The 12,633-nt window shown below is 49.2% G+C and overlaps 1 protein-coding gene and 1 pseudogene across 9 annotated transcripts in view; both read left to right on the top strand.

The window, feature by feature from the left end:
* The window catches only part of WDR37 (WD repeat domain 37), a 33,106-nt gene extending 31,219 nt beyond the window's left edge, over positions 1–1,887 (top strand). For 6 of the 9 annotated variants that reach the window (XM_025000673.2, XM_005214460.5, XM_005214461.5 and 3 more), the window contains one exon: positions 1,138–1,410. In XM_025000673.2, coding sequence (XP_024856441.1) covers positions 1,138–1,269 — 132 coding nt within the window. In that variant the 3' untranslated portion in view covers positions 1,270–1,410. Of the gene's footprint in view, positions 1–179 lie in introns of all 9 variants that reach the window. The other 3 variants (XM_059892650.1, XM_005214462.5, NM_001205968.2) reach the window with 2 other exon arrangements.
* Positions 1,888–3,755: 1,868 nt separating this feature from the next.
* On the top strand, positions 3,756–11,553 carry LOC101904942 (metallothionein-2A-like; annotated as a pseudogene).
* The last annotated feature ends 1,080 nt before the right edge of the window (positions 11,554–12,633 follow it).

Here is a 12,633-nt window from a genome sequence, read left to right as displayed (position 1 = left end):
GCTCTCTGACGTGGGGAGCTCCCAGCCAGCCTGGCTGTGTTCAGTGCTCCAGGAGCCCCTCCTGAAAGAAAGAAGTTAATTCTCACAGTGGGTTTTAATTACCCAAGTACATTCAAAACAACAGTCTCACATGGAGTCAGCAGAAGAAAGTTCACAATTTTACACCCTTTTCTTACCAGGTCTCCATCAGAAGTACTTGGTCATTTGACTCGAGAGCGCTGGGGCCCAGTGAGCAGAGGGGTGTGAGTGGGAGCATGGACCTGATGGGGGTGCTCTGGGCCCTCCACTCCCCAGCTCCCTAGCCCCTCCCCTTGCTGTGAGGTCACTGACACCAGTGTCCTGCCGTGGGCCTGGCGGTTGTGGTCTCTCGTCCAGAGCCCTGACTTCAGTGCCTGTCTCAGGTGACCCGCTGCAGTTTTCTCAGTGGTCATGGAGGGGAGGTCTTGATCCTGCGGTGGACGTCCCTCCACTGGTGGCCCTGGGCCTCTGGCCCGGGAAGGCCTCCCCAGTGTGTGGATGACACCCGCCATGGGGACGTCTTGCAGAGGGAATTTTGGTGCTGTTCTGTTGAGAGTCTGTTTTACTTACGGGATTTCTGTCAGCTTTTCTGAATTTTGCCCTGTACCTGTTGTATATATTATAGTAACAGGTCAGTGTGTCCACTTTAAACTCCCCAGATAGCCCTCAGTGTTTGTTCCAGCATTCTGAAGGTGGCAGGAATCTACTTGAAAGGCTACTTATTTTATCTTTGTTTTATTTGGCACCAAAGGTATATTTCTAGCTCCTTTATTCCTTGAACCAATTATTTGTTCAAAGGTACTTAGGGTCTTTGAGTGAATTATATTTGTTTCTTCCCACATCATCCATCTTCACTTATTCATTAAAACATCCCAGAGGGGCCGTTTCTGTATTCTTCCTGTTGACTGCTGTCTGACTCCTGTTCTTGGAGAAAGGGTCCTGAGGCGCTGGTTGGGCTGCACTGAGATCAGCCGTGTTCCCACCCCTCTTTTTGCGGCAGCTCCCCCAGCAGCACAGGAGGTCTCCTGACTGGTCCAGTTCACGGCCCCCCTTTCTGACGGGTCGTGGGGGTGTGGTCCTGCTCAGGCCCTGCTCTGACGGCGCTGTGCCTGGTTGCAGGGCCACCGGCGGATGGTGTGCGGCTCAGCCTGGAGCGAGGACCACCCTGTGTGCAACCTGTTCACCTGCGGTTTTGACCGGCAGGCCATTGGCTGGAACATCAACATCCCAGCTCTGCTGCAGGAGAAGTGAGGGCCGTTCGGAGGCTCCCGCCGGCCGGGGACCGTGCCTGCCGGCTAGCTGGGCGCTGGGACGCCGCGGCTGTGGGCGGTGGGCCTGAGCAGGGTGCTCTCTCCTCGCTGTACCCAGCTTGCATGAAGTGTCCAGAGGTGTGCCCTGTTGCTTCTTTCCGTTTTGTGTGTGTGGGCATTGCGGCCGTGAGGTGGAGCCCCTTCCATGGCCGCTGGTGTAGTGAGTCCCTGGTGTGTCGGGTGACAGGAGGGCGGGGCGTCTGGGTGAGTGGTCAGTGGTCTCTGGAGCGATGGTGCATGTGTGCCTGTCCGGCAGGAGTGGGCAGAGACCTCACGTCTGTGTGGGGTTCTGGCGTGTGCTAACTCAGCTTCACCTCTGTGTTCTGTTACAGTTGTGAAATCTGCTTGGATTTTAGAAGTTAAAAAAAGCGTAGAATGTTGAATTTGCAACATTTGGACAGTTTCTTTTGAAAAGAAAAAATTTCTGCTCTTTTTATGGAAAACCATTTCAATCTCCTGAGGTATCTCATGCTGGCAAATTCTGAAATAGAATGGTTCTAATCACTGATTCCAGATATTAAGTAAAATTTAAAGCACTTTAGTTTATAGCTGTGGTTATAAACAGTTTTTAGAAGTTTCAGATGACTTATCCATTGAATGTGACTTGACCTTTCTAGAAGGCCCTGCTACCTGAAGACAAACCTTATTTATTTTCTACACCTTGGGTTTGCATTTTTCCAAGTGGGTTCACTTCCTGGCGGCATCTGAGAGCCAGCAATGCAAATAAATGAGTTCTACCTCAGACATGAAGTATTTGGGAAACTTGGGGTGTCACTGTTACTGGCTCAGGCACTTGTGATTTAGAGCTGGAATGAACTCATCCAGAAGGCAGGAGAGGTGGGCGCAGCGATGGCCCTGCCCAGGAAGGGCTGCCAGCGGCCCCTTCTGCCTGGAGCCTGTTGCTCCTGCCTTCTCAGGACTTTCTGTCCAGTGTTCACGAGTCGTGTTTCTTGTTGAGTTACACTTTGATAGCGAGACATCTCAGTGCCCCCCCAGCCTCTCCCTGCCCCGTTTGTAACCCTTGGAGGCTGTCTTGGGACAGGCACGGAGAGGGACACTGGAAGCCATCGTGTCGGCCTCGTCCTGTCACCACTTCCGTTTTGTGGTGTCACAGGTGGGGCAGCCTGAATGCTGGTCCTTCGCCCGCGGGTCCTTCGGTCAGGCCCCATGGTAGCTGACCTCAGGCCTCTCGGCCCTGGATGGTCAGGACTGGGTCGGGGTCAGACCCAGTCAGACCCCTGGCTGGCTGGGAGGGAGACCTGAGGAGCGAGGGTGAGACGGCAGGAGTTTCAGGGCAGCTTTACAGCAGTGGCGGCTCAGGAGCTGAGGTTGGAGTCCGGTATTCCCTGACTGCGGTGTGAGGATGGCCCCCACCCTGGGTCTCACTTGGAGCTGCCCCCCTGCCCCTGCACATACCGGCCTCTCTCCTGCTTTAGTCTCACAGCTGAGTGTCTTACTAGAGTCACTGCTAGGAACATTGGAAAATGTCTGCACATCATTGTGCCAGACTTACCCAGATCTCTGCCTGCTGAAACAATGGGAAACGAGTGAACTCAGCGTGTGTGCCAGCCGTGTGGCCGTGTGGATGAGGCTCCACACGCAGCCCCATCTCCCTCCCCCCGCCCCCTCCCTCCCCAGGGCTTGGCCCTTCTCAGGAGTGGGACCCGCCACTGTGGTCACAGGGCGTCTTCAGGCGTCACGAAGGAGCTGGGGGTGCTGTATGTGCACACCTGTTTGTGCACATGAGTGTGCGCGGGATGTGTGTGCGTGCGGCTGCAGTGAAATCATGTGGCCCACTGCCTTGATCTCATCTGAAGCAGTGTTTGGAAGTGGGAGTGGTTTTGTCCATGTGCCGACGAGTCCAGAATTTCCTGTCACAGGAGGAGGAAATGTGTGTTTACTGGAGACCGTGTGTCAAGAGAATTTCTTGAGAGGTGTGTTGTTGGACAAACGACACCCTTTCTCAGCCACTGCACATCAGTTTCTGCAGAGTGAAAATTCTGTACCTATTCTGGAACTGAAGAATCCTATGTAAATCATCTGTTGCTTGAATCTGTGAAAAATAAGGTTTTTTGGGGGGAAAGTGTGCATTTTAAGTGTTGTGTAGAAGAAGGTGTTTTTACTGTGTTGATGTAATTGTTCATAAATGTTCAGTGTCTTCATTGCAGTATGAGATTCATTAAAAACCCATGTTCTGTAACTGTTGTTGTGAAAGTGTTGTTATTAGGAGTTTTAAAAAAATCATTTGGCTTTTTTTCATGTTTTTGCTTTGGGTAAAGCATTGTTAATGGCTACTGAACATCACAATCATGTAGAAAGTGAACAAGTTAATTATAGTATTGCCCACTTGAAAAACTTTACTTTTAGACTTCAAAGCTCAATTGTGTTTTATTTTCTGTTATACTATAATTAAATAAACCACGTTACACTTCTCCATTCCTGCATCGCCACCCCAAAATTTATGAAGGGAGTTAATAACTTGACGAACTACAGTCCTTTGTCAAAATTCCTCAGTTTAATAAGACACTTGTCCTGTCCTTACTATAGTTAAGCTTGTTTGAAAGTTGAAAACAATTGCAGTTACAGAAAGTGACCTGTTACAGAGAGAGGGCCTGTTTTCTGTGTTGAATTCATGCTGGGACTGGCCGTAGCCCTGCTCACTGTCCTGTTCTCAGCCACGTGGATGGAGCTGCATCTGCCATGAGAGCCGTGGCAGGTGGCTCCTGGGAACCCAGCAGGTGGCAGGGCCTTCCCCAGGGTGTCCTCCAGCCCCGCCCCAGACCAGGAGGACTTGCCACCCCAATCCTGTGGGCCGCAGGCACACATTCAATCCCCAGAGCGCAGAGCTTCTCCACAATTTCTCCCTTATCCTGCTCTTCGAAAATGTGAGTATTACCTAGATTTCATAATTATACCTTCAGTTGCATTTAAAGTTCGTGTTAGTACAAAGAATTGAGAAGGCAAGGCTTGTATTGCTTTGATTTCATCAAAATGCCACCAAGACGTGTCTCCCTCACTGTGCACAGGTTTTCTGTTTTCACTGAATAAATTGGGAGTCAAGGAAATCATTCCCTACGTTGAGAGTGCCTCTGCTTTACATCAGCACATGTTGTGCAGTCCCTCTTGTATGAAGAGACTGAAAATGAAGTCACAAAAGTGCCCTGAGTTTAAAACCAGATTTCTAAGAACATTAAGCAGCTTAGGGCCAACATGCAGGTAGACTGAGCACCCTTTGGTGCCTTGCGGACTGTGTGCTTTTTGGGCTGGACAGGGTCTCCAGGGAGAGGACCTTCAAATCAGAGCCTCCCGTCAAGGCTGAAGAGAGTGTCATGAAGTGAGAGGGACAAGAGCAAGGTTTCGGCCACTCGAGAAGCGTGACCGGGTGTGGAGGGCGTCCATGACGGAGGCGGCTTGGTCAGGCTTGAGAAGGGTGGCTTACTCCACGTGCGCTAGGCACCTCCGGACGAGTGCATGGGAGTCTGGTTCCATGGGATTCGTGGTGAGTGTCGAGCTGAGGGCAGCAGGCGGGGAGGGCAGGGCTTATCCCATGATGAGGGCAGTTCGCAGGTCCCGTCAGGCTAGCACACAGATGTCTGTGGTACCCAAAGGGTGCTACCGTATGTGAGAAGGACCCCCTTCTCCCCCCTCCCAATGATAGGGAAATGCTGGGAAATTTTAGCTATGATTTGGAGACTGTAGTTGTTACCTGGGCCAAGTTCATCTACCCCGTGCTGCCGGGCCCCTTGTCACCACCGGCCCACAACCCCATCCTCCCACCTGCATGCTGGGTGAGCTGTTGCATGCTCCACCAGCCCAGACATGGCTATTATAGTGCTGCCTGGGAAATCTTGGAACTGGAACTGAGAAAGTCCATTTCTCTCCAGTAGTTCAGCTATGTGAAAATATGCCAGGTGCTTCTAAGTGAAGAGAAAATAACTACGATTCTGTGCTCAGCAAGACCTCCTTCAGGAATGAGTGTGAAGTGATGGTCTGTGGATAAACAGAAGCAGTTTTTACCAGCACCCCTCCCCTAAGGGACCTTTCAGTTCAGTTCAGTCGCTCAGTTGTGTCCAACTCTTTGTGACCCCTTGAACCACAGCACACCAGGCCTCCCTGTCCATCACCAACTCCCGGAGTCCACCCAAACCCATGTCCATTGTGTCGGTGATGCCATCCAACCATCTCATCCTCTGTCGTCCCCTTCTCCTCCTGCCCTCAATCTTTCCCAGCATCAGGGTCTTTTCAAATGAGTCAGCTCTCCACATCAGGTGGCCAAAGTATTGGAGTTTCAGCTTCAACATCAGTCCCTCCAGTGAACACCCAGGACTGAAAATGTAAAGGGACCTTTACAAGGATGTTCTGTAAGAAGAAAAAGTCACAAAGGCGTGGTTTCAAATGGACCAGTACACTGGCACACATCTGCACCAAGTTACGTCTGATTGGAGATTGGGTTTTAAATATCTGTTTTTGTTCTACTGGGGTTTGAAAGAATAAGGCCTTAAGTTATTAAATATTTATAGAGAAATTTCAACGCTAACCACAAAGAAAAACACCTTGGAAAGAAAAAAGAAATGATTAGACATGGTTACTGTGAGGGACTGGGAAATATGGTAAATGAGAGTAGGGTAGAAGTGAGTTTTTACTGTATTTCTTTTTATAGTTTTTGGAATTTCAGAACCTTTGAAATATATCACGTTATCTGAGAAGTTTTTGCTTTTTTGAATATGTGACAAAAAGAGGGTTAAAATCAACCATATTTTAAATATTTTAAAACTTTAACATAGATATTAGAAAAGACATAAAATGACAGACCATCAGGTTTATTAATAGGAAGAGTCCATATTATAAAAGTGTCAGTTCTCCCCATATTGGCAAGTAGATACAGTGCAGTTCCAATCCAAATCACCCAGGTTTTTTTTGAGGCATTGGACAGTGTGGTTCCTAAGTTTTATTAGAAAGAGCAAAGGCCAGGGTTAACAAGATGCCCAAGAAGAGAAAAGAGGAGGCAAGAAAAGAGAAGAAAAAATTTACCTCAAGTCTGGCAGGGCTGTAGTATGCAGAGTGAGGGGTTTGCACAGAGTGGGAAATTGACCAGTATAACAAAGATATCAAAGTCAATTCATGCATAAATGAAAACCTGAACCATTTCAGCTCATATAGTCATAGATCAGCGGGGGGAAATGAATGGTTCCAGTACTACTGGTTATTCATGTGGAGGAAGATAGTAAAACTGGATCCCTGTCTCACACACCAAGGGTTTCCCTGGTGGCTCAGACTCCTGCAATGCAAGAGATGCAGGTTTGATCTCTGGGGTTGGGAGTGGATACCCACTCAGGTGTTCTTGCCTGGAGGATCCCATGGACAGAGGAGCCTGGGGGGCTATAGTTCATGGGGGTCACAAAGAGTCAGATATGACTGAGTAACTCACACACCCACATCTCACAACAGAAGGAGAATCAATTCCAGCATTATATGTGAAAGACAGAACATTAAAAGAAAAACTGAAAAATTCTTAAAGAGATGATAATACCAGACCATTTTACCTGTCTCCTGCGAAACCTGTATGCAGGTCAAGAAGCAACAGTTAGAACTGCACATGGAGCAACAGACTGGTTCAAAATTGGGAAAGGAGTATGACAAGGCTGTATATTTTCACTCTGCTTATTTAACTTCTATGCAGAGTACATGTGAAATGCCAGGCTGGATGAAACACAAGCTGGAATCAAGATTGCTGGGAGAAATAACAACCTCAGATATGCAGATGACACCACCCTAATGGTAGAAAGTGAAGAACTAAAGAGCCTCTTGATGAGGGTAAAAGAGGAGAGTGAAAAAGCTGGCTTAGAACTCAGTGTTCAAAAAGCTAAGATCTTGGCATCCAGTCTCATCACTTCATGGCAAATAGAAGGGGAAAATAGAAGTAATGACAAATTTTATTTTCTTGGGCTCCAGAATCACTGCAGATGGTGACTGCAGCCATGAAATTAAAAGATGCTTGTTCCTTGGAAGGAAAACTGACAAACCTAGACAGAGTATTAAAAAGCAGAGATATCACTTTGCTGACAAAGGTCTAAATACTCAAAGCTATGGTTTTTCCAGTAGTCATGTATGGATGTGAGAGTTGGACCATAAAGAAGTCTGAGTGCCAAAGAATTGATGCTTTTGAACTGTGGTGCTGGAGAAGACTCTTGAGAGTCCCTTGGCCTGCAAGGAGATGAAACCAGTCAATCCTAAAGGAAATCAACCCTGAATATTCATTGGAAGGACTGATGCTGAAGCTCCAATACTTGGGCCACCTGATGCAAAGAGTCAACTCATTTGAATGATGCTGGGAAAGATTGGAGGCAAAAGGAGAAGGGGCAGCAGAGAATGAAATGGTTAGATAGCGTCACTAACTCAATGGACATGAATTTGAGCAAACTCCAGGAGATAGTGAAGGACAGGGGAGCCTGGCGAGCTCTAGTCCCTGGGCTTGCAAAGAGCACATGTTCAAGGTCATAGCACCAAACATGGAACAACCGGCACACACCACCAGGGACTGGAAAGCAAATCTTGGTACATCTACACAGCAAAATGTGACATAACAGAAACTGGATGACTCACATGCAGCTGTGTGCAACTGTTGGACCGTGTGAAACCTCGTGAGGCATGAGCCATCCAGCCTTGCATGTGATCATAGCCTCGTATTTTGTGGGATGAAACCCAACATTCCGAATGGTCCTCTGTAGGCCAGAAATAGGGCTGGGGTGAAGGAAATGGTGAGATCAGGAGGAGCTGAGACTGGCACCGTGCCATTCCTCATCTGGATCCTGGGCACACAGGTGCTGGTCCTGATCTTGACAGTGGGCGCATGGGTGCCGATCCTGATCTGGACAGTGGGCACACGGGCACCGGCCCTGACCTGGATGGTGGGCACACGGGTGCTGGCCCTGACCTGGATGGTGGGCACATGGACGCCGGCCCTGATCTGGAGGGTGGGCACATGGGGGCAGGTCCTGATCTGGACGCTGGGCACACGGGTGCGTGTTCCAGTTCTCACACTGTATAACCTGAGTGCTCCTACAGATGTTCCTTTAATGTGTCTAACATAATACAACCAAGATAATAGAAACAGTTCTAAAGAGAAAGTGTTGGATCAAGTGAATGCTGGTAAGATGAGGGAATTTGTAGTAATATTTTCCCCCACATCAGTTTCATGCTTATTGCAAACCCTGTTTTTTCACTTCAGATACTAGTTCTTCCACTTACAAACGTGTAAATTGTCTGAATTGTCTCATTTTCCGTCATTGTATGTTCCATGGGAGGAAACGCAAAGCCAATTTTGTTCCAAGATCATGTTCTTGAGAAAAGCAGTCACTGAGCACACGCCCCGTTGCCATCCTCGCCATCCTTTGTGCAGTCGTCTCTGGACCCCAGCCCTGCTTCAGTTCGCCGTGGATCCCAACCGCTCCTGCACCGCAGGTGGGTCCTGCACATGTGCCGGCTCTTGCAAATGCAGAGATTGCAAGGCACCTCCTGCAGGAAGAGCTGCTGCGCCTGTGGCCACATGGGCCGTGCCATGTGTGCCAGGGCTGCAGCTGCAGAAGGGCCTCAGACACGTGCACCCGCTGCGCCTGAAGGCAGGGAGGGCCTGCTCTCCAGTGTAAACAGAACAACATGTACAAACGTGCAGGTTTTAAAAAATGCAACCTGACATGTTTGTTACATCCCTTTCTTTCTTTCTTTTTTGTCCTATAAAATACAAGAATGATAATAACAGTGGTTGGCTTTAAAAAAAAATAGTCATGAAGGCAGTTGTCAAAAGGCAGAAGTTTATACTGGCAAAATTGGGTTGTTGGTCAGATATATTTTATAAATCCTGGCTTTAAAGTGGGAAATGTAATACGGATTTCATTTACCAGGTGTGATCATAAAACAATAAAAGTAGTTTTCTTATGTTCCTCATAAGTGGGGACTGAAGGCAATTTCAAATCCAGGAGACAGTCCAAAAATTGTGTTGAGCGGGGGCCACGTGTCAGAATAAGACTTTTTATTCTCACAGTCTTGTTTTGGGGAAAACAGCATTTATTTGGCTAAGTGGGTAAGTTCTCATATATTTGCTAAAATAAAATCATTTTCTACAATGCATATGTATTACTAATGTCTTCTACCTCTGAATTGATTCTCAACAAATAATATAAAAATGTCCTGCTGGTGAACTTTTTCTGCTTTTTCAGTGATACAATTATTTGTGTATGTTCTGTAACTAGTTCTCTCTATTGTAAATAGGAACCTGATTTTCCTTTTTTTAGACACAGTTTTATTGGGGTCTAATTGAACGTGTGAAATACACTGATCATATATGAAGTGTAAAATAGGTATGGATGGGGCAGAGATGCTGGAGGTTACGGAGCCAGGGTTTCAAAACTACTTTGGTTAACACGCTAAGGGCTTTAGTGGGAATGGTGGACAGTGTGCGAGAGCTGATGGGAGTGATGTGAAAACCATAAGAAAGACCAAAACCCTGGGGCAGACATGAAGAACGCCTCTGAGGACCGTTCAGTAGACTGGACTGAGTGTCTAAACATGGGTCAATAGAATCATCCCAAACAGGAATCCAAGGAGGAAAAAACAAAAAAGTCAGAATAGAACATCCAGGGACAGTTACAGAAAGGTGTGATGTCCACATTTGGGAACTGGAGGAGAGGACAGAGCAAGGAGATTTGAAATAATAATAGCTGAGAATTTCCTAAAAGTAATGACATAAAGCAGACCACAAATCAGAGATGCTGGGGGGTGCTTTCAAGTGCAGAAAGGCCAGAAAATCAACACTTGGGCACGTCACATTCAAACTGCAGAACAGCGAAAACAAAATCTAGAACGTACCGCGAATATACCACAGCTACAGGACAGAGGGATGAGAGGAGCATGGGACATTTCATCAGAAACCACGCCGGTGAGAGGAGAGTCAGATAGTACGTGTGCACGTGTGTACAGAGCAGTCATCGTGCTCATGGATTCTGTGGTCGAGTTCAGAAAGGGTGTGTCAGAGGTGACTGTTTTCTCCTCCACGATGTCTGAGAGGATCGCACGCTGGGAGCAGTGCAGTCACAGCTCTGGAGTCATCTGCAGGTGTCTTCATGTGCATCTGGCCCCTGAGCTGGCTTGATATGGAAGGCTGGCTCAGCTCAGAAGCTGCCTCTCGTGTGGACTAGGTTCATGGCATGAAGGCCTCAGGGAAATCTTCCTCGGCAGGGGCCCAGATGTCAACAGTGAGCGTCCCGTCTGTGGGGCAGAAGTGGGGGCCCGTGGCACCCTGTCTGCCCGGGCACTGCCTTGGGTGCTTGTGTATTAGCTGCTCACTGAGCCTCACGGCCACAGTTTACGGGTAGGTGGTCTCTTCCCAGTGTCTCAGCGTGGACCAGAGAGGGAAGGGGGGTTCTGGCTGAGACAGTCCAGCTCTGGGGTTGGTGCTGATGCTACTGACAAGCTGACCCTGGCATCAGGTCTCTGCCCATCTGGCCCCTGGGGCTCCCAGGCTGTGGCCGTGCTTCCAGCTGCCTTGTCCCCACACCTGCCCACTGGGCACCTGCTCTGACCACGTCCACATGTGTCACCCCCAGGGGACAGGATGGTGGGTGTCTTCTCTGAGCTGTGGGGTGTCCAGGGGCAGAGGAGCCCCCTTCCGGGAGAGGGGTCCAGCAACAGGCAAGAAGGGCAGTGAATGTGTTGGGTCTAGTCCCTCTGCAGTGACCTTGACTTATCTCTGAATCTCTGCACACTTCCCAGTGGCTACCTCTTGAGATAGTCCCTACGAGCATTTATAAATTAGGGCTTCTGATGTCTCTCCTCGAGGCAGGGCAGCTTGCATTTCCCTTTTCTCACCTCTGGACTCTTCCTGCGGATGACCCTGCCCAGGGTGGTCTTGTCCTGTCTTCACGCCCCCACCAGGTGCCCTTGCCTCCCTATGATTATTCCAGCACCCCCACCCCTGGCACCAGACTTGCCTGGTCACTTGGTTTGTGGCCTCCTTGTTTCATTGGAAAGCAGTGCTGTCCACTGCTAATTATGTCTTGCCTGTGTTGTGAACACCATTTAATTTCTTTTTAAATTGCTTTGTGTTCATTGCCACCAACTAGTCTATGAGCTCTTTGGGACTAGAGAGCACATGTGTTTTATTATCTCTAAGGATAGAGGACGATGGGTTGTTCATAGCAAGTCTCAATAAATACTATTTATTGAAGAACCTGGAGAGTGATCACTTTGACTCTTCCTGTTAGTGAACGGTTGGAGTCCTGTGATGGCAAGGAGGGCGGAAAACCTCCAGACTCGAGTAGTAACTCATCATTATGACTATTTATTACCAAAAACAAACACATTCCCCTTAACATACTTAATGAATCCTTGTCACAACCCTTTGCTGCAGGTATGATTCTGTTGTTAAAAGATGAGGGATTGGGGTTCAAAGGCAGGAGCCGCCTTGCTCAGAGCTGTGGGTGAGTGCGGTCTTCCCTGATGCCAAAGTGAAAGTTGCCCAGTTATGTCCGACTCTGCGACCCCATGGACCATACTATCGTGGGTAGCCTTTCCCTCCTCCAGAGGATCTTCCCAACCCAGGGATCGAACCCAGGACTCCCACATTGCAGGCGGATTCTTTCCTAGCTGAGCCACAGGGGAAGCCCAAGAATACTGGAGTGGGTAGCCTATCCCTTCTCCAGCGCACCTTCCCGACCCAGGGATCAAACTGGATTCCCCTGCATTGCAGGCAGATTTTTCACCAGCTGAGCCACCAGGGAAGCCCCAAGTCACCGTGCAAACAGCCTCCACCCACTGAGGAAACCAACCAACCAGGTGCTGGATAAGCTGAGGTCAGTGCAAAGAGATTCATGGGTCCTCAGGGCACCCCAGTTCGGGTGGCAGCTGAGTCCCTGCTGGACAGGGTGGGTGGTCCACAGAGCACCCCTAGTCCCCGTGAGCTCTCGGTGTGGAGAACAGGTTTTTTTTGAAAACTTGAAGCAGCCCTCGCTGAGGGGCCTCAGTTCTGGGGTTTAGTGGAGAAGCTCAGCAGCCTCACTCGCTCCTTGCACCGGGCACCTGAGGCGCGGCCTCGCAGAGCAGAGCGGGCTCTCAGGTGGGATGTCCGCAGGAGGGAGGCAGAGACTGGCCATCACAGTCACAGCCACAGGCAAGGTGGGCGAGGCCGCTGCCTTCGGGGCTGAGCTACAGTTCTGCATTCCCAGCCAGGCCTCTCCTCCTGTCTGGCCGCAGGCCTCCACAAGAGCTGCTTCCCTGAGCGCACGAAGGCTGCCTGCCTGGACGGGCCCCT

Source organism: Bos taurus, chromosome 13 (genome assembly GCF_002263795.3).
Source record: "Bos taurus isolate L1 Dominette 01449 registration number 42190680 breed Hereford chromosome 13, ARS-UCD2.0, whole genome shotgun sequence".
NCBI classification, from domain to species: domain Eukaryota; kingdom Metazoa; phylum Chordata; class Mammalia; order Artiodactyla; family Bovidae; genus Bos; species Bos taurus.
This window is presented reverse-complemented; position numbering and strand designations above follow the sequence as displayed.